This window comes from Mauremys mutica, chromosome 12, assembly GCF_020497125.1.
Source record: "Mauremys mutica isolate MM-2020 ecotype Southern chromosome 12, ASM2049712v1, whole genome shotgun sequence".
In the NCBI taxonomy this organism is placed as follows: domain Eukaryota; kingdom Metazoa; phylum Chordata; order Testudines; family Geoemydidae; genus Mauremys; species Mauremys mutica.
In genome coordinates this window covers 72264823-72285938 of record NC_059083.1, presented here as the reverse complement: position 1 = coordinate 72285938, position 21116 = coordinate 72264823, and the positions used below count along the sequence as shown (strand labels likewise).

The window sequence follows — 21116 nt, the reverse complement described above, 5'->3', positions numbered from 1 at the left end:
TATTAAAAACATCCTTCCATATCTCTAGTCTCCCCACTTCTCCTCTAATGCTCTGAATCACCTAAAATAGTAATGAGCATACACAGCCGTCTGCTGTTTTCATAGAAAAGGCAGTAAAAGAGGCAGTTGCTGTTCCCCTGAGTTCTAGCTCACGAATCAGAAATTGTAATCAGCCAGCGAGTGTCTGACACACTAGATAGCTTTTGCTATTTCATTACTGCTATATTAAAATCTTTACTGTTTGAATTTGTATTCAGAGAGAGAGAGAGATAGCAGAGACAGCCACAAAGAGGGGAAATTCACTAATTTTTTAAAATCCCCTTTTCCAGACTCAAATTTCAAAATTCAAACTTTCCAGTGCAATAGTTGATCGGAAAATTCCATGAATGAGGTTCTGACCTTCTGGTGTCATTAAAGATCCCCTGGCCCATTTAGCAATAGTAGTAATGGTGCCGAGGTTTTTAACTATGGTAACTGCATTCTCCCTCTTCCCAAGTTCCTGCCAAGTGCAATTTCAAACAGCTATGGTATACTTTTCCACTACCAATCCTAAACCATTGCATAGTGTTGCTGTGCACTGTTAACCCCAGAAATGGCTGCATTTCTGTCATAAGTGGGCTTGATAAATCAGTTTCTTAGCTCGCAGGGTTACAGAAATGCAAAGAGTTATTAGTAATTATTATGCAGTCTCAGTTTACAAACAGATTTCTTAGAAGTCCATCATGGGTTTTCCTAGCCCTTCTTTACCTGTGATATGGAAGACAGACTATTCTTTTACATCACAGAACATTATTATATTCTTAGCAGAATCTCCACCAATATGGCTAATATGCAGGTTTTATAAAATCTATCCTATTTAGGCAATCGGCTCCCTGACAGAGGGTGCTCCTTTTTGTGCCTCAATCCCCTGTGAACTTATAAATCATGCTGTGACAAAAAGAATTAGATTTATTATTTGGCATAGTGGCGAGACCGGCTCTGGCACCAGCAAAGCAAGCATGTGCTTGGGGCGGCACATTTCCAGGCGCGGCGCTCCGGTTGTCAGCCAGGCTGGGGCCGCGTGTCACGCAGCAGCAGGGCGGGCAGGGCCAGCAGCCGGAGCGCGGGCAGCGAGAGCAGCGCGGAGGCGCACGATGGCCAGGCAGCGCTCGAAGCTGAGGCAGCCCGGGCAGAAGGCGGAGACGAACATGTTGAGCAGCACCAGGTAGCTGCTGAGCTTGCACAGCACCGAGCCGAAGGGCCAGTGGAAGCGCAGCACCGTGTGGGCGGCCCACAGCGGCAGGGTCACCACGATGGCCAGCGCCAGGTTGCCAGTGTAGGTGTTGGCGAAGCGGCCCTTGGCCCACACGGAGAAGATCACCAGCCCATTGCCCAACAGCCCCAGCACGAAGACCAGCCTGTAGAGCATGGGCAGCAGCGAGGAGGACACCTCCCGGTCCGCTGGCCACTTGCACTGCGCGCCTGGCCCACTCTCGTTCGCCTCCGCATAGTAATAGCAGGGCGGCCGCATCCTCCATGGCCCCGCACTGCGCTCTGCTGCCGCCTATAAAGGGGGCTCCCGCCACTGTCACCTGCGGCGCGCCCAGAGACCCACCCCCGGCTGCTGCTCTGCCAGCCCAGCCCGCCGGGGGCCGGGCCGTCCCGGGCCAGGGTCCTGCCCTCTGCCCTAATCACACCCTAGTCCAGAATCCCAGCCCCTGACCCAGGCACGTCACTTCTCCCCCACTTCCAGAGTATCCCCACCCCCACCCCCTGCCTCCCAGCACAGAGCAAAGCTTGAAGAGAGACAGAAAGGGAACAATGTGGGCTCCTGTTTGCTTGGGTTGGGGGGAGAGTGGAATCACTCCAGACCCCACGCCGGGGGAGCCAAAACAAAACAAAATATTGCAAAGTGCAAACATGTAAAAGCCAAAAAAAAGGAGGGAGGGGGGCAGCCAAAAATGGTTTTGCTTAGGGCGGCAAAAAACCTAGAGCCGGCCCTGCATAGTGGCACAACTGTATTATCGCACGTATTGTGGCATAATCCTTTGAATCAATAATTTGACTATGAATACTTGCATTTTATTAAATGCAAACAAAAATGCCAACAGGGAAGTTGCTTGGGATTTTACAAATTTACTTTACATAATATTGAACAATAGATGTCACTGTTATGCCAATAAAAATATTTGGCAATATTTGAGTTTATTGGTCATTCTATTAACCTTGTGCAGAGCTGATAAGTCAAAGAGGAATGACATGATTCCAGGGAGATCACAAACACGTGATACATTTTTTAACACTAATCTACCCTCTCATTGGTACATACATAAATATACATATATATTTAAAAGAATATGTACTGATGATAAAAAACCTATAATGCAGATTATCCTTTAATGATGACTTCATGCAAACAGAGTCACTCAAAAATAGATAGTTTATTCCCCCCATACTTACAGAGTTACTACGAGTGATAGAAAGTGAAGTATGTTTTAGGGAGCTTGTTGAAAGGCTGGTAAAACTTCAGAGGTTCAATTTCTTCTCTTTAAAATGGACATAGGGATCGTCTATACTTGAAACACTGCAGCTGCATCACTGAAGCACTTCAGTGTAGACACTCACTACAGCAACGGGAGGGGTTCTCCCATCAGCGTCGTTAATTAACCTCCCTTAGAGGCGGCAGCCAGGTTGGCAGGAGAATCCTTCCGTTGACCTCGTGCTGTCTCCACTGGGGATTAAGTCAGTTTAACTATGTTGCTCAGAAGTATGGATTTTTCACTCCCCTGAGCAACGTAGCCGAGTTGACTTAACTCTGGAGTGTAGACCTGGCCTTATTTACACCCATCCCCAGGAAGCAGCCATTCCAAGTATGGGGAGGTGAGCTGATTGGCATAACCAATAAGAAGAGGGAAAGGATTATTAGGTAATCAACCGTGTCACTGAGAGTGTTGGAGGTGATGGTAGGGCCTCAAAAGTAACTCCACAAAGCAGCAGGAGATAGGGAGAAAACTGAAGAAGGAGGAAGCATGGAAAGAAGCAGACTGTTGTTGCCCTGCACCTCATGTGCCGTTTACACCACTGCAAAGTGAAAGACTTTTCAGGCACAGTTGCCCATTTTATGTGCAGAAATGCCAAGTTTGACACATTAACCCACAAATTTTGTACACGCAGTTAAAAAGCCCCACTGAAAATGTGGCCGATCACATATAGCAGCTTCAGTGGTAGGGGGAAGCCCATCCACTGAAAGAAGAAAGAACAGTCTATTCACACACACATCGCCCCTAAGCAGCTCCAAGGCCCAAGAGGAAGGGGGCCAATATTTTCTCCCTCCAGACAAAGGGGCTGGAAGTGCGGCTGCCAACATTTCCTGCGGTGAGTTTTTGGTGGGCCCAGCTACCTCAGTGCCTGGCCTGTCGCATATTCTTTCCTCCTGACATTTGCTTTCTCTTGTGTTTGAATTTAGCATGCTCCACTGCTATGCATTATGGGGCATCTCAAATCACTGTAGGGCCCTCTACTGGCTCAAATCCAAGGGGTAACAGAAAGCAGATGCTTAAAGCTCAAGGGGCTTCCTGAGACGTTTCCCTTGCTGTCTGGTCTGTTGATTATGTATTATTTGGAATTTCCAATTAACATGACGTGGTTTGGCAGGTTTCAGCTGCCTCAAGATTGGCCACAGAATTACAGTTAGTTTGGGAGTGAGGACTCCAGTGTAATGAGACACTCATACTTTAGGGAGGACCTTCTGAATCTGTGATAGCTTTAGTAGCACAATCAGCAATATCGCGAACACTGTAACATAGCAAAGTAGACAGAGATAATACAAGCATCCAGAACTTGCAAATTCACTTTGCCAGGGAGCCCCATAGTAGGTAAGATGGCCTACAAGTAGTCCTTGCCCTATCAGGTTCCAGGAAATCTCCCAGGAGTGCATGGGCTGAACACCACCTTTTATCATAGGCCATGCTAACACCCACTATGCCTAATACATATTCAGTAGAGGTGTCAGTCCCCTTCCCTCATCTGTATTTCCTCACCCTATTCCTGCTCAGCCTTTTACCTTAAGCTCATTATTGTATAGTTACCAGGAGATAATATCATTTATTGGAGAGCAACAAACCCTAGAACTTGTCTGAAGCTTCCTGAAGAAGAGCTCTGTGTAAGCTCGAAAGCTGGTCTCTCTCACCAACAGAAGTTGGTCCAATAAAAGATATTACCTCACCCACCTTGTCTCTCTAATAGCCTGGGACCAACAGAGCTACAACAACACTGCATGCAATTGGTTACCACAGCATTCTTAGGGTTGGACATCTGCTGAGTTTCTAACTTAAAATATCACAAGGTGCCATTTTATACCAGCTTTAGGTTACCTGTCAGCAGGTAACAACACTCTATCTTGTGACATCTGGTGATATAGGGTCTCCTACTAGTTAGTTGCTTATGTCAAGTCTATAGGTCTTAGCTTGAGTTAATTTGACTAAGCGGTTGTCTTACAGGCTTGAGACCTGTTGGCTTTTGCATTACTGCTTTAATCCAGTGGTTCTCAATTAGATATTTGCCTAGTTTTACATCAGGCTACAGAAAAAGCACTAGCGAAGTCAGTATAAACTAAAATTTCATACAACTTGTTTATACTGCTCTATATACTATACACTGAAATGTAAGTATAATGTTTATATTCCAATTGATTTATTTTATAATTATATGGTAAAAATAAGAAAGTCAGCTATTTTTGCAGTAGTAGTGTGCTGCGACACTTTTGTATGCAAGTAGTTTTTAAGTGACGTGAAACTTGGGGGTATGCAAGACAAATCAAACTCCTAAAAGGAGTACAGTAGTCTAGAAAGGTTGAGAGCCATTGTTAGAATATGACCATATATCTATAGCAAAATAGCTGGCTACAGCCTGTAGCTTGTAGACCTGCCTCAGCCTCATATTTAGACAATTTTGTGACAAATCTTAATTTTATTAAATATTCCTTGTCCCTGTTTATTTATCAATAGAGATTTTCACATAAAAACAGGATTCTTATGTCTGAGACTTCACCTACTCTTGTTTTTCCCCCCCTCAACTCCAAGTCTTATCCTCGTATATCACATCACCTCACATCACAATCCGCTACTGAGAAAATGATTGGGAGGGCACCAGCAGAACAACAACTCTAAATGTGAAAACACAAAAAGAGGGAACTCTTCAAGAACTATCCTGAGGAATACAATCATTGTTTCTGTGCACACATTTCTAGGATCGAGGATGAGAGGCACACTGTAAGGTGAATTGTTGCAGAATAGAATGTCCTTCAAAGTTTTCGCTGAGATGTCACATGCTCCTGTCGACAATAAAACGAAGGAGATACAAACACCTCATAAATCCTATTTTTAGATTCAGTTGGAGAAAGATTTGTTATCTCAGTGGGATGCTAAGTGGGAGATGTGAGAATCTGAAATTTAATGTGTACTAAGAGTTTTTTCAGTATTGCCTGTTAGTACAGTGGAATTTCAAACATAACCTTCTAGCAATATAAAATAGGTGCTATGAAAAAATCATTCATTTAAATGTGGTTTTATTGTATTGCCAATAGAGATCACTTTCTTGGCTTTGTTGAAATTAGTTTAAGAATCATACATCTCTATAATGCAAAATCCTAGCATCTGTGAAAGTAAAAAATATTGATGTGCATTACTAAACATATGTTACTGGCTGCAACTAGTATTAGTTCCATCTGTCTTGGGGTTTGCCTGAGCAGAGAAACAGAAAAATCTGACAAAGGACCTCAAGTTTTAGCACAATAATAACAACGTGATGAGATATAATACTGGGATAGCAAAAAAAGAAAGAACATAGGGACCAATCCACAGCGTCAGTGCTAAACTGACGAGCAAACTGCACGCAGTGCAGAGGACACACACCGCCTCAGTAGCAACACCTAAAGGCACTCTGTCTCCCCGAGTTCCTGGGTGCACAGGGGCTGCATACCCTTTGTAGGGCGCAGATTAAGCAGCCCCACTAGTCAATGTGTGACAGTCACCCCCTTGGCTGACGCATCGGGGCCTGAACTACACCTTCAATGCTAAACGCAGAATCTGGGTGGTAACAGACTTGTTTCCTCTGCAGCTAGGGCAAAGCAGGGGACTTGTAATACACTCACCAGTGGGTTACAAATGCCTGTGTTTGGAGATGGATGGAATGGTGAATTCGTGGCTCTGATTCCTCTCTGAGAAACAGCAACAGCTCCTGTGCACCCCAGGATGTCAGAGCTGCCATTCTGTTGGGCCCTTGCTTTGGTCTGCTCAGGAGTAGGCTATTTATGCCTCCTCCTGATCTCAACGTGCACATAGGGCCAGGTAGCCTCTGTCCCTTGATTCTTACCCAGACAATACTTTGCAGAGTCAACCAGATACTAATGAGCACAGGATGGGCTAAGGAGAGCAGTACTGCCAACTTAAAAAATCGCAAGTCACCTCCCCCCCCCCCCAAAATCATGAGATTTATTTAAACAAAAAGTTTTTGTTTTTCTATTGGCTTTCTGGTTTATAAGCATTTATGTTTCATGTTTTCATAGCTTTTCTCCACACCTATGCAGGCCACAAAGTTACTTAAAAAAATGAAAGCTATGATTTTCACATACCATGGCTCCAGGAGCTGCAATATTAAAGAAAACCACCAAATTTTGAGAGACTTGAGAGCTGGCCATGCTGGGGGAGCTCAGAAGAGAGGAAGTGACTGAGCAGCTGAAAGGGAGAATTTCCAGATGGGACTGCACAGGTGAGTGAATAACTCCCAAACATAGAGTGGCAAAGGCAGATCAAGAAAGCAAGCCAAGGCCCTAGGTGTGGCCGGGGAAGTAGGTGGATACAAGGTCACAGAGCAAAGCCATGGACACTTTCAAAAACCAGGATTTTTCATTTAATTCTTCAATGGACAGAAAGCTGATGAATGTGATGGGTGATGGGGTGACTTGTCCTGTCTTCCTCTAGGGAGGAAGAAATTGCAACAGTTGAGATCCAGAACCATGAGAATTAAAAAGGATTTCAAAAGAGACAAAGTCATGACAGGGATGCATCTGGTAACATTCCACACATTAACAGGCAGGATTATTAGATGAAAGAGTTGTGGGAAATAAAAGGATATTTGGGAGTAAAAGATGACTCCAATATCCCACATGTGGAAAAAAATAAGCAATTAGAGCAAGGTCAGAGATAGGGTGACCAGGTGTCCCAATTTTATAGGGACAGTCCCGATATTCAGAGGTTTTTCTTATATAGGCGCCTATTACACCCCACCCCCATCCCAATTTTTCACATTTGCTATCTGGTCAACCCTAGTCAGAGACATGGGACAAAGAAGACCTTTTACCCAGAAGGAGGGCTTCCATCTGTGAAGGGATCACTGGTAGGAATTCATGGTGTAGCCTAGCCAGAGCTGACAAAGGCTCTAACCCTACAATGAGCTCCATGCAGGCCAACTCTTGAACTTTGGTTGCGTATACAGCTATTAGCCGTTATAAACAGAAGGCACATCCAACAAAGTATTTCAGTTGTTTAAGTAAATGGCTGGTCTTAATACTTTAAGTGCTCCTCACTTAATGAACACTTGTGGTTGTTAGAGCACTGCAAACCTAAAACCAGGTTAAACTCATCTGATTTTTGGGTTTATTACAAACTCAAGCCTAGGGCATGCACATGAAAATAATAATTAAAAAAAATTGCAAAGCACTAAAAAAAATTGTAAATACTTTCAGTCAATGCAGAATAATGTACATGTGTGTTTGTTGTTGCTAGGTTGGTTTGTTTGTTTGTTTTTTAAATCTGCTTAATCCACAATTACAAACCCAAAACACAGAGTGAAGTTTGCTGTTGCAAATCAACACACAGGAAAAGCAAAGAAAAAGCTTGGACAAAGGCCCAGAAACCATAATGGATGAGTTTTGCTCACCTCTATACATGATCAAATGAATTCTGATTATGCAGCAAGTTTGCTAAAGCAAAGGACGATATAGAAGAGAAGATAATCAAATTACAGGAAGGGAGAAACAAGATGAATCTATAAATTATATAATGATTCTAATGGCAAATGCTTATTCAATTAATTACTTTGCTAGTTCCCTAGGAACCAGTAGACTGTGCTCATGAGTCACTTCCCAAGCCGAGACCCAGAGAGATTCCTTATCATGTAGGTCATGGGTTGGCAACCTTTGGCATGCAGCCCATCAGGGTAATCCGCTGGTGGGTCGCGAGACATTTTGTTTACGTTGACTGTCCGGAGGCATGGCCACCTTCAGCTCCCAGTGGCCGTGGTTCGCCGTTCCCAACCAATGGGAGCTGCGGGAAGCAGTGGCCAGCAAGTCCCTGTGGCCTGTGCCGCTTCCTGCCACTCCCATTGTCTGGGAATGGCAAATTGTGGCCACTGGGAGCTGCGGGGGGCTGTATCTGTGGACGGTCAATGTAAACAAAATGTCTTGCGACCCACCAGCGGATCACCCTGATGGGCCGTGTGCCCAAGGTTGCCGACCCCTGATGTAGGTATAAACAAAAACAGAATGTTCTGTTTCGTGCCTATGATGCAAACCATACTGTCTGCTAGAATTTTTTTCAGCTCATTAAAACTCTACTTCTAATATGCCCAACTCAATGCATAACCATGTTGCTAATATACTTTATTCCTCAGCTTTACACCTTGGACATGACCACACACCCCAGCATTAGGAACATAGGCTTGGGATCAGCAAATGGGACAAGCACAGGGAGAGAACATCACCCACCCCTAGTCCCTAAAGGGAATCTGCGCAAAAGATATTATGACTCCAGGCTGTATTAGCTTCTTCACAGAGACGCTCCATGCTGTGGAACCCTCCTCTTCACACACACACACAGGTAAAGGGGAGGGTCCGGGGAAGTTTCCCAGCATCATCAGCTTGCGATTACCTGGCAGTGCAGCTCCAGATGGGATTTAGGTGGGATGCAGGTCTAGGTGGGATTTAGGATCTGGTATCTCTTTCAACCCCACCTCTCCATCACCACCTCTGATACAAGAATTCAGAGGAGATGCCAGATGGGGAACCTCAAAGAGTTTTCTCTTCCACAAAAACCAGGAAGGAGCCGTAAGGGAGGGGGAACTCCTCACCCTCTCCCAAAGCTATTTTTGGAATACCGGAGACTTTTTTCAACTGGAAGCTGCCATTCCCCAGGCTTTTGTACTTGCTCTTGGAAACAGCATCTCTTAATTTGACATCCAATAATGATAGCCAGAGAAGAATGAGGTAATTGCATAAGCTATTAGTGCTGGAAGAAATAGGATGCTAATACACCAATGTTTGAAAAGGGCTTTGAAGATGAAAAGTCTGAGTATTACCACTAGTCAATCAGCATTTAAACATTTGTGTCTAACGAATTCACCACTGTAGATACTGCTTCTTTCAACACAGCTCCCCACAGCTAAAGGGACAAGAGGACAAATCTTCTACCAGAAATGGAAAGGGAGCATTAGAATGACTGATGGCATCTGAACTATGAAGGAGACTATTGGAGACACCAGCTTCTAGTTCTGAGCCCATTCCAAAGGCCATTGAAGTCAACAGGCGTTCTTCCGTTGACTTCAACAGGCTCTGGACCAGGACCTCTGACACGCAATAGGATAAACTGGTTGACGGTATCTAAAGCCAAGTAGGAAGAGGAAAAGAGCAGAGATTGCCATCAATCAATTCTGTATTATTTACACATTTTAATCTCACAGATATTTATTTGTTGCCCTATATTGCTCAGGAATTTAACCAAATTAATTTCTAAAATGAATATAAGTGTAGATGTGTACCAGAAGGTTTAGCATAACTGCAATCCAACAAAGAGCAGTTTCTGTAGTGTTTCACATCAGGGATGATGCAACAATCTACGGTTATCTTTCATCTTATGCCTTTAGCACAGTAATATGGAAATGCAGCTTTTCTGGCCCTTTGGTCTGGCAAATCGTCTCTCTTCAAGGCCTTTGATACAGGGCACTATATCCCCTGGTTCCCCCTTGAATTTCTCCCCATAGGACAGTATCTTGTTCCTTGGCCTGATTTCTGGGAAGGAAGAAGTTTTTCTTTTATTTTTTTAAATGACTCACAAGAATAGAGGTGAGAGAGAAAAAATAGAAGGGGCATATTCTATATGCTTATTGCTTATACACACAAAATAACCTATATTCCCCACAAGTATCATTCTCAGAATAGAAACAACAGCACTTTGCACTCTAACACCTTTTAAAATCACTCAAAATGCCTAACTCCCTGGGAATCTGTTCTCAAGTTGGTACAGCTTGACAGAATGCAGGAATAGGCAGTATCTAGAAAGGTACAAATATATATATTTTAAAGGGAAGCCTGCACATGTGCGATTCAATTTCTTTTCTATGAGTTCCCTGCTTTTGCCTAGTGATTAGCCCCTACACCCTGCATGGTTCTGCTATCTGCAATGAGAAACTATCTGGTGATATCCCAGGAATGTTTTCACTCTAGCCCGAAATGCCGTTCAAGAGAGAAACAAACAGGACAATCCCACAGACATCTTTTAAGTATCCCTTAAGCAATCAAGTTGTTGGGTGGCTAGAGCCACGGTATCATAACAATTGCCATCTTACAGTAGTTTACAATCTTTCTGCTCAATTTACAGAACACGGGATCTCTTCACACTGATCTGGTTGCCGCCATGTTGTTCCTTACGCAGGACTGACCGGAATGATTTCACTTTATCTTGGATCTCAGTCAGAATGCCAATCTTTTGCCCCAGGACTGCTTCAAACTGTGCAGCATAAAAATCCACATCATAATCTATTTCTTCAGCCACTTCCAGGAACACTTTCAACCACCGAAGAGACTCCTGGTGCTCATCTATAAGTGCTTTCTCATCCAACTCTTTTCTTTTCTTCTGGGCTTTCTCTCTGGCATTGAAAGTAAACAACTGAGGAGAGACTTCCTCCTCTTTCTGTACACAAAATACTTTGAACTCATCCGTTTCAGGCAAGCTCTGTACAGTCCATGGTTTCTTCAGGTCATCCAGCTGATATGGGAACTGGGTGATGACTGGATGTAACTGTCCAAGAGAATTAGGATCTACAGTCAGTTCCTTCACCCTGTTGGCATACCTTAGAGTATTGAGAGTGTGCTCACAGGATCTCATCCCTGGAGAGATGGTGGCGATCATGCACGTGCATGAGTTCTCCCCTATGAACGAGTCCCTTAAAACCTGGGTGAGTTTGCTAGCCCTGAATGGGGTATGGGCTTTGTTGCGCCCGAGGGCCCTGATGCATTCCTTGAGCGCCAGGAGACTCTTGTTAATCTCAGCCCCTTCCAGCCTCGTCCGCCTGTCCGCACTGCCGGTGTCGGCTCCTCTCTCATTGCCAGCCAAGTCAATCAGGGAAAACTTGCCGTGCAGCTTCCTTCTCTTCCGGAGGATGATCTGGAAGATGGCATGGCTGCGGGAGGAGTGGGTGTTGGCAGAGGTCTGGCCTGACGTCCTGCACCTGTTGCCCATCTCGATGAGCTTCATGACATCCTCCACGCAGCTGACCTCCTCCTCCTGCAGCCCCACCACCTGGATCTGCTGCTTGCCGTCCTCCAGCACCTTCAGCCGGTTCCTCCAGTTGAGCAGGTCGTACACCTTGCCCCCATAGATCTCAAAGAAAGCCCCGTAGACCTGGAGCTCCAGTTGCTGGTAGCTGGGCTCCCGAAGCCAGCAGAAGACATCCTGGGCTGCCAGGGTGTAGATGCCCTTGGGGCAGCCCTGGCCCTGGGCCGAGAGGTCTCCCACCATGGTGTGGGTCTTGCCGCTGCCCGTCTGGCCGTAGGCGAAGCAGGTGGCCATGCCCCCGCGGAAGATGCTCTCCACCAGCGGCTGGGCCGTGTGCCGGTACACCAGCTCGTTGGGGGCGCTCTCGTCGAAGGCGTGGTCGAAGCGGAAGGTCTGGCTCTCCAGGTAGCGGCTCAGGTCCAGCCTCTGCCGGGCCTCGTGCACCACCACCACGCCCCGGCAGGGGACGGTCACCACGTCGAAGTCCTGCAGCCCGGCCTCCCGCGGGTTGAGCGGCCGCTTGCGGACGCAGACGCGGATCCGGTGCTGGGGGCCGGGCTCGGGGCCGCCCAGCGCCCCGCCGGGCAGGCGGCCCCGGTGCTCCTGGATCATGCAGATCACGTCGTAGTTGGGGTGCGGCGAGGCGGCCGCCTGCCGGGCTCGCTGCTCCCGCAGCTCCCGCTGCTGCCGCCGCCGCCTCTGGCGCAGCTCCTGCAGCCGCTCCACCTGCCGCACGCAGGGCGATTTCCTGCCGGGGCTGCAGCGCCCCGCGCGGGGTCGGCCGGGCTCCGGCTCCCCGCCGTCCCCGCCGCGCGGCTCCAACTTGGCGGGCGTCGCCGCCGGCTCGGCCGGGAGGCTCTGGTCGCCCTGGGCGGAGCAGGGCGCGGCGGGGGCCAGGTGGGGGTTGAGGGCGAAGGCGAGCGGCAGCTCCACCCTCTTGCCCTTGTTGGCCCCCTGCTCGACCCACTCCACGGTGAGGCTGGAGCTGGCCCGGTGCAGCGCCGTGACCAGCGCCGGGTGGATGCGCCCATCGCTGCGCTTGATCTCCAGGTAGGAGCCGACCAGGATGCTCCCGAACTGGCCGGCCATGCGCTGCGGCGGCGGGGCGGCCCCGATCCCCGGCAGCCAAGGGAAGCGGGAGGGAGCGGGGAGCCCGACGGAGGCGGCGGCAGGGGGCAGGAGGCGCCCCGGGGGCTGAGAGCTGCCGACCAGCGCATGGCCGCCCCCGCTGGGCAGCGCCCGGCGTCACAATGAGCTGGGGCCCGGACGTCAGGCTGGTGGGGCAGAGCCGCGGGCTGCCAAGCCTCCAGCACCGTCTCTTCTCGGGCACGGAGCGGGGGGAGAGCGGAGCCCCGTTACCAGAGCTAGCCAGGGGCAGCTGGAGGTGGAGGGGCAGGCAGGGCCTAGGAGAGAGGGTCAGCTGTTCAGAAGCCAGGGAGAAACCACAGCCCTACTAGAAACCGCTCAGATCCTACCCCTGAAACATACCAACTTCATCCCTCAGCTAATCTAGGGCATTTCTTCTTTCCTAGCGCTGGCCTGAAGGTGGGAATAAAAGGAGTCGCCAAACATCTCCCACGTTTCCTGGGTGTAGTCTTGACCTTTCTTTGCTCCATGATGATTTTTTTTTTTTAAATAGAAGAATGCTGGGAACCACAGCCGCTTCCACGGTTCCAAAGTCCTGCTTGAATTTCCAGGCTAGTGCATCCATGCTATGACACATCACGTCGAAGGAGATCAGTCACAGGGGTAGCTAATGTGACTGCTATCACGGTTTAGCGTGGTGACCCTTAAGTGCAGAAATTCAACAAGGCATTTTCCCCCAGAGCGTGAAAACCACAAAAGCAAAGGATGAAAACAAAAACGGCCACCTTCTAGTGTTCAAATATAAGTATGAAAACAATGTTCTTATTTCAAAGACAGTGTTAGGCCTTGTCTACGCTACACAGTTTTGTTGACAAATGTCAGCTTTTGTTGGCAAAACAGCGGAGGTGTACACACTGAAATGCTCCTCCCGCCTATATAACTCCCCTCCTGTGCTGACATCATAAAACCATCTCAATGAGAGGCATAGGGCTTATGGCCGTGTAGTCAGGGTGATGCAGTGTCTCTGTAAACACTGTGTTCCTTGCAGTGGCTGTTAGCTGTCATCCTTGTCAAGAAAGCCGACTCATGGGCTGCTGCCTGGGCTCCGCTCCAAGCCGGGCAGCCACCCAGGCTCCTGGCTTGGACTGGTGCCCAGGTTCACCATTGTCCGGAGTGAGCCCTGCACTCCCACAGCATCCCAGCTCCCCCTCAGGAGCACAGCAGTTGACTGGACTCCAGGTGCAGATCTCCCCCTCGGAGACAAGCCCCCCCTGCTCCCAGCTGGGAGGTTGAAGGCAAGAAAAGCCCCAAGGGGCAGCTGGGCTCCAGGTAGAGAGCTGAATGGAGCTAAGAGCCCTGGCTCTCAGTCCACCACCCTGCCCCTCTTCAGTCGGGCAGCACTCCTAGTAAGGAGACACACCACCGACAGGAGGGCAAAGTGGACATCAGCCAATGCAGTAATTAATGTGGCTGTAAGGCAACCTAACATAGATCGACTTATCTTTGTAGTGTAGACAGAGCCTTAAATGTCTGTTGCACCCCTCTTGAAAAGCACATGGGTTTAAGGGTTAGCAAAGGGAAACTATTTGTAGTGGATACATTTTGCCCACTGGAGAAGAAGAAGAATTTAATATCATTTGAATAACAAAAAAGAATAGAAGCAGCTATTTTTAATCTCAACATTTGTATCATGTTATTCAGTCATCTAAAGGTTTCTCTAAATAATGAATCACCAGGCTCTGGTTACACAGAAAACATTTCAACAGCCTGATTTGTTTGAAGAGATTTGATTCAGGCACTCAGTGTGGACTGCATTGTTTTCAGATACTCCAGCAGTAAGCCTGGTCTAAATGTCTATAGCGAAGTAGGTAGGTTTGTTTTTTTAAGTTGATGCCTTTACATAACAAATTTTTAAGGGGGTCTTCAAATATTTATTCAACTTTTTTTTTGACTGGTAATCTAAAGTGATTATGACAATACTAAGTATAACTAAGATCATCAGAACGTAATGATTCCCCCTCCCTCAACCCCCCCGTGATAGCCCATACCTTAATTTGTTTGGGCCAGTAACTAAGGGTGAAGCTAATGCAAAAAAAGCTTGTGTGGACTGGGTTTGGGTGGTGGGACACTGGGGCCATACTTTGAGGTGTGGGGTGTTCTGAAACTATTCAGAATGAAGGGTTGAAAAAATATGAGACACCTCAGAGTAAAATAATGGAGTCTTGGAAGTTCCCTTTTCCCCAGGAAAAGTATTTTCCAACCAATACGGATATATTGTAATAGCCCATAGTAGCACATCCATTAACTTCCAAATTGTTGCGCTGGAACACAACCACATGACTACCATTGCATTTATTTATGGGTGCTTGACAAAATCCCCATGCCTCTGATTGTGGTTTCAGATTAATTCAACAAAAAAGAAAAACGTTATGGCAAAATTATATCACATATGGACAGAGCTAGTTCTTGGTTAAGGAGGTAAATTACATACCATCAAAAACGCCTACTTGATGAACAGGGTAGTGTGGCAAGACTGAACCAAAGAAGTTTGCCAGCTCTACTGCTAGATAAGACAGAGGATGAGCAGAGCAGCAATATTACGGGGTAAAGGGGAGTTCTGCTTTTAAATTGTTATTCAGCCTTCCATGCCAATGTTGTCTTTCTTAATGTTAGTCTTAGCAGCAACTCAGCTGTCAGATCCAGAGGTCAAGACCTGCTGAAGTAGTACCCTACAAAAGGGCGATAGGGACATTATGAAAGCAATCCTCATGGCAAGTGACTTTTCTTTTTTTATGTTTGGAGATCTTTTTAGAGTCTTACAGAGACAGCTGAATTCAGACAAGCTTCTGTCTGGGGAATTTGACATTCACTGTTGGACAGCCAACAACTTTTATCCATCTGATGTTTCCAGAGGCTTTCTATTTTATTACATGTGCATGAGAAACGTCACTCAATCCTAAATTGCATAAGCATTTGCAGGCCCTGAGCCTTAATTAGTGTCATCACTGTAGTATGATATGACTAAGTTTAATACAGATACTGCCATAGCCCTGAAAAACAATAAGCAAAAGTCAGCTCCTTTTTGGTTCTTAGGCTTGTCTGAGCCCTGTCCAGAAAGGAGTGAGTTAGATGCTCAATCCTGGGGAATTTCAATGGAATCTAGATCCCTAACTTCCTTAGGCTCCTGTGAAAAATCCTAGCCAAGTACTTACAATAAAACACTTGTGAGCTATATACTGTTTGAAATGGGGACTTTGTTTGTTCATGAGAAGAAAAGCTATCTGACTACAATGGAAGTCAAGGGTGCTATCATTTTCCAGGGTTGGGCCATATGACAACTACGGAAATGGACAACAGGATGTTATGTACTCATTTCTTTATAAAATCTGCAATGCTTCGGTTGCACATTTTTTTAAAAAGACTAGAAGATAAGCTCATAAATAATGCCATTGTTTAGAGGTATATTCTCGACATTTCAGTTCCTAGGTCTTTTTCAAGGGAGTGTTCTGGAGAATATTAAATAGCCAGTTGCATCTTAAATACTAATCTCCTAAGAGGAAAAAAAACCATCAAATCAGCTGTTTATAGCATTGTTGTAAATTGGCACCTAGCAGCTGTTCAGTTCATTTGATCGCACCAGGTTCTCTGCTTCCCCAGCACATCCATCCAATCTGAAGTTGATTTAGTACTTCATAAGAACTGATCTTATTTTCCAGGCTTACTTTGATAGTGAGCACTCAGCAGTTTCTCCTTTTCTATTCTAAGGTAACCACTGGCCACTCTCTATTGGGAGCCCTTATAATCTGTTGGTAATTGAAACAGGTTTATAACAATAAGGATGTGCATGGATCTATTACCATGTCTCCTTCCAAAGGAGGTTGGTTCAATTTTCAAATTATATACTGGCCATTAAATCACAGATCTGAAATGCTGAATAATGCAAAACAATATGCTCCTGGTTTTCAGAGTCAATGACCACCTGCAGAACTGCATGGTATCTGTTTCAGTGATTGGTTCGCCGCCATTCTGAAAATCAGGCCAAGTGTGTGGTATTAGGCACGCAAAATCAGAGGCTGCTTTTGTACATGTTGACTCTATGCATCAGCTTCCCCCATTCTGTAAAATGGGATAATACTAATAATCTAACTCAAGCAAGCATCAGTCTGGGATTCCCGTGGACATTTGGGAGCTGCCCCCAATTATTCCTGGTCATTTGTGCTGTCACTTTTGAAGTATATTTGCATAAGGCTATTTTATAATCCAAGTCAGATACTCCAGCCTGTGAGCTGTAGTGCAGTAATTCACACCTGCTGCATTTAACAGCATTCGGCCTTCAGCCTCATTCTAACAATGCACAAGGTGTGAATTATTACACCATAACTCATGCCCAAGAGGGGCTTGCTGCTCACCCATCAAGTTGCTATCTAAATGCAGCAGTGGTCAGCCATGGTTTTGTATACAAGAGAAAATTTGTGCAAATGTATCTCTGATAATGAGCATAGTTTTTAAAACACTATTGTACTTATTGTCAGTTTGAGGTTGCGTTTCTTAAACCTTGGCACATATTAAATCTTTTGGATGCCATGTAGTTGCTTCAAGCTTCTAAGACTATTAGTTGTAGGCAGGAAAAATCAGGGGGTAAACCAATACAGTGATCAATTCAACAGTCATTGAAAAACAAGAAGTAAAATAATCTTCCCAAGTGACGGAGGCCTCTATTCAAGAAAACACTTAAGCATGTGCATAACTTTAAACATATACTTAAGTTGTCCTGAAATCAGTGAGATCTAAGCAGATGCATAAGTGCTTTCTTGAATCAGGACCCAAGAGAGGAAAGTTGAAATTTCAACACACTGGCCATTTTGATTTACTGTAAAATTTCTTCTGTTTTTTCAAGTCCTTGAAGTCACAACTTGGTATGAGAACACTGTCTTTCCATTTGCTAATATGACCCACCATACACTCTGCTGCAATATCACAACTGCTCTTCATCAGCACTGAATCAGAGAGGTGTGCCTTGATAGATATGGTAAATACATTAGTATTCTAGTGTTCAGAGGTTCTATAATATGTCCGTGATGTTTACATCAGTGTATAAACCAAAAATTTTATAAAGGAAATTTCACAGCCAAATGCAAGACCAAGGTCATTGGGAGATTGCTTACCATAGACATTACTTATGGATAATTATTTATATCAGGATAGTTTCTAAGCACCAGAGTCAGTGATCAGGACCACATTGTGCTGAGCTCTGTACAAAAATGTTTGAAAAGAGATATGCACATGCATCCGACGAAGTGGGTATTCACCCACGAAAGCTCATGCTCCAAAACATCTGTTAGTCTATAAGGTGCCACAGGACTCTTTGCTGCTTGAAAAGAGATAGGTCATCTCCAAGAAGTAGGCAGCCTGGGTTGCAACTGCACATAACAGGTAGATTAAAAGGATGCATGAGGAAGGAAGCTGTGTCTCATCTCCTGAGGAGGGTGGGAAGCTACGTCTCTTCTTCCATGTTTCATTTATCTACAAGTATAAGTTCTGCAAAGGATTCTCAGAGTACACGTCCTCAAAATAGTGCAATGGACTCACCACCACCTTAAACCCCAATACCTTCTTCAAACTCTCTCTAGTTGATTTGTCAACACTTCACTTCTTGATTCCTTCTCCTGTTTACATGTGATTGGAGCTATCAACGATTCTTCTTCGTTACAGTCCATGGCATGGGTTTGTAGCTCTTGGGGTTCCAGTCCTGTTTTCTTCCAACTTCTCTTGACAGACTCTTTCCATCATATCCTCGGTCTTCCATGTCTTTTCTTCCTGTCCTCTTCCTCCCACGCTTTCTTTGCTGGGTCGTTCTTCCTCTATTTTTATCACTTGTCCAGCCCACCTCAAACGTGTGCTCTCCAGCCATCTATGATTTGTCAATACAAATGTCTTTAAAAAAAATCATCACAAATGACAGGAGTAACATCCTCTGCAACGTTGTAGTCATCAGAGAGTACAAGTAATGCGCTACTGTGATGGCATAACATGCCATCTGTCAGAAGGAAACTCTTCACTATTACAGAATATAAACAGAGTCCCATATTTCTTTAGTTAGATGCAGTTTGTAGCTGCAAATAACAATCAGTATGACAGAAGAACTGAACGAAAAGCTGCATTTACAACACCAAACATTAATACAGTCAATCCTTCATGCCAAAACCATGGTGATAAGATTAATCATGATAATGCTACTAATGATGATAATATTTTGCACTCATTATTTCATTGGAGCTATGTGGATTCAGGGATCTGCCCCCATAATCTCCTTGCAGGAATGGAATCCTAGTTACCAGTCTCTGAAAATAGGCTTGATAATGGAAACAATTATTGATCATTAATTATAGCAGCACAGATGGGGGCTTCTATATTAGAGGAAAGTGTGTCCTATATAGTATTCCACAGGGAAATGGAATCATTGCCAAACCCATAGATTTTTAATGCAGCTATGCTGTGGCTTTCTGAGCAATTGAAAATCTTTTGTTCACCTTATGAAGTAATAAAAAAACAAAATAATTATCAGGACCATTATAAAAGAGAAGATAAAGATGAGTAAACCCACTGAAAGGAAAGTCACAGATTACAATGAGTTACAAAAATGAAAGCAATCTATTTTCTACTCAATGTTTTAATGAAGCACTATCTGTTTTTTTTATTATGTATCTATGAGCAGAAAGTAGTATTTAAAATTAATGTTACTATCCAAAAATCATAAAGAGTGGATGCTGCTAATTCAAACAGTTTATTTGGGCCTAATTCATTTTGTGGTTAGAAATAGTATCATAATGTTTAATACACAGAAATCTTTTAATAATAAACTTTTCAATTACTGAATCTGTCTGACGAGCCTCAATTGGGTGAAAGTATAATCAGAGATGTACATATATACAGAGATGTATATTATACAGGAGTTGTATAATACCAATTGTGAAGCTATGCAGTCAATTATGTTAAGTCTGAAAATCTCAAAGTGCTTTACAAACATTGCATGATCCTACACTGAGAACCGTGTGGGCAGAGGCTCTTTGAAGTCAGTGCCTGTCCAGAAGGCTACATAGACTCCTTGCAGTTATCAGCACAAGAATGGAGTCTAAGGGTATGTCTGCACTACAGTCCCAGGATGCAGTTTGCAGCTCGTGCAAACATTCCTGAGCTAACTTTCTCTAGCTAACTCGGGTACTGGAGCAGTGAAGCCACGGCAGCATAGGCTGTATGAGCCTGCTAGGAGCTCTGGGATCATAATGATTGAGTCAAACGCTTTATGGACAGAATATGCAGCCCTTCAAAGTTTATCTAAACTTTACAAGGGCAATCAATCCTCATGCTCCAGCGTGTAAACGAAGACTGCCTAAAATTAAGAAATTCCTCTCAAGGTGCATTATTATGCAAGTATATTACGGGACGTTCTCATCTGCATTAGAGATGAGGGACTTCCTGACATCTAGGATGCAGGGCTTATTTCAGACATACCTTGAGTGGCTATCAAGTCAGCATTTGTGTGTTAGCTTTTCCTTTCAGTAATGGTTGAGCAGGTTGTTTTTTGCTGGCTATTACTCCACTCTGAAATATTATTTTGGAATAAACAGGACCAATAAACCACTGGGATTTGAACCCAGGATCTTTAGGGAGAGCAAGGAGATTCGGAATTTGATCTTATGGGACGCAGGGTAGTCTGGAGAAATACTTTTGAGACTGGGAGTCAGAAGGTCCTCAGTTCTAATTTTGGCTTGCTGCCAACTGGCTGGGAGGCCTTGGGCAAGTCACTTTATCTTCCTGCCTTTGTTTGTCCATATGTAAAATAGAAATAATATTTATCTACATTCCAGAGACTTTGTAAAGATGAATTATTATAAAGTGGTACACTATATAAATGCTAAGTATTAAAATGGTCTTATTTTAAGTACTGTCCACCATCAACATCCAGGACAATACAATACTTTTCTCTGGGAATGTACATTTTAAATGGACAATCCAACAGCTAAAAACCCATGAATGACTTGATATTTCTCTCATCTGGTGTAAAATTGGTAAAGTAAAAAGCAGCTTGGTCTCTCACACTTCATTAGTTTTCATGTCTGCCCCAAGACAGTGATCATCTTTAGTTTTCTCCAGAACTGACAAACACTGATGTACTAACACCTGTGCAGTTATAAGTCCAGCTCCTGCTTGTGGAAAACAAGATACCTATAAGCCTGTATGTCATCCTACAGAATCTGTTTCAGACAGCCTCTTTGGAAAACCCCTGTTTTTCACATCTGAACACATATGCAAAAATAAGTAGGGTCCAAATATTTAACTACAGTTTTCACTGTGCTGTACTCATCACTGTTTGTTCTCGGTGAGGGCTCATCTAATGAATCCTTCATCTCTTTCAGTTTATCACATTTGAGAGATATAAAAATCATAAACTCTCATTGTCGTCGGATATTCTTGTAGGTGAGGAACTGCATCGGCAGCACA

General features: G+C 44.8%; 1 protein-coding gene and 1 long non-coding RNA gene across 3 annotated transcripts; one reads left to right on the top strand and one right to left on the bottom strand.

The window, feature by feature from the left end:
* The first annotated feature begins 2948 nt into the window (after positions 1 to 2948).
* LOC123346470 lies at positions 2949 to 14163 on the top strand. Of its 2 annotated transcripts, none has more exons than XR_006572995.1 (4): positions 2949 to 3354; positions 6545 to 6747; positions 8650 to 8855; positions 13168 to 14163. It is a non-coding gene; the product is annotated as an uncharacterized LOC123346470 (long non-coding RNA). The 2 variants fall into 2 exon arrangements; XR_006572996.1 differs by lacking the exon at positions 13168 to 14163 and adding an exon at positions 13061 to 13142.
* On the bottom strand, positions 10526 to 12709 carry KIF2B (kinesin family member 2B). Its single transcript, XM_044983884.1, has one exon. It carries the CDS (start codon positions 12615 to 12617, stop codon positions 10626 to 10628), a length of 1992 nt encoding a protein of 663 aa, XP_044839819.1. The 5' UTR covers positions 12618 to 12709; the 3' UTR covers positions 10526 to 10625.
* Positions 14164 to 21116: the final 6953 nt, after the last annotated feature.

Excerpts from the sequence above, each read along its gene's own strand:
- KIF2B (XM_044983884.1), bottom strand. The coding sequence starts at position 12,617 with ATGGCCGGCCAGTTCGGGAGCATCCTGGTCGGCTCCTACCTGGAGATC.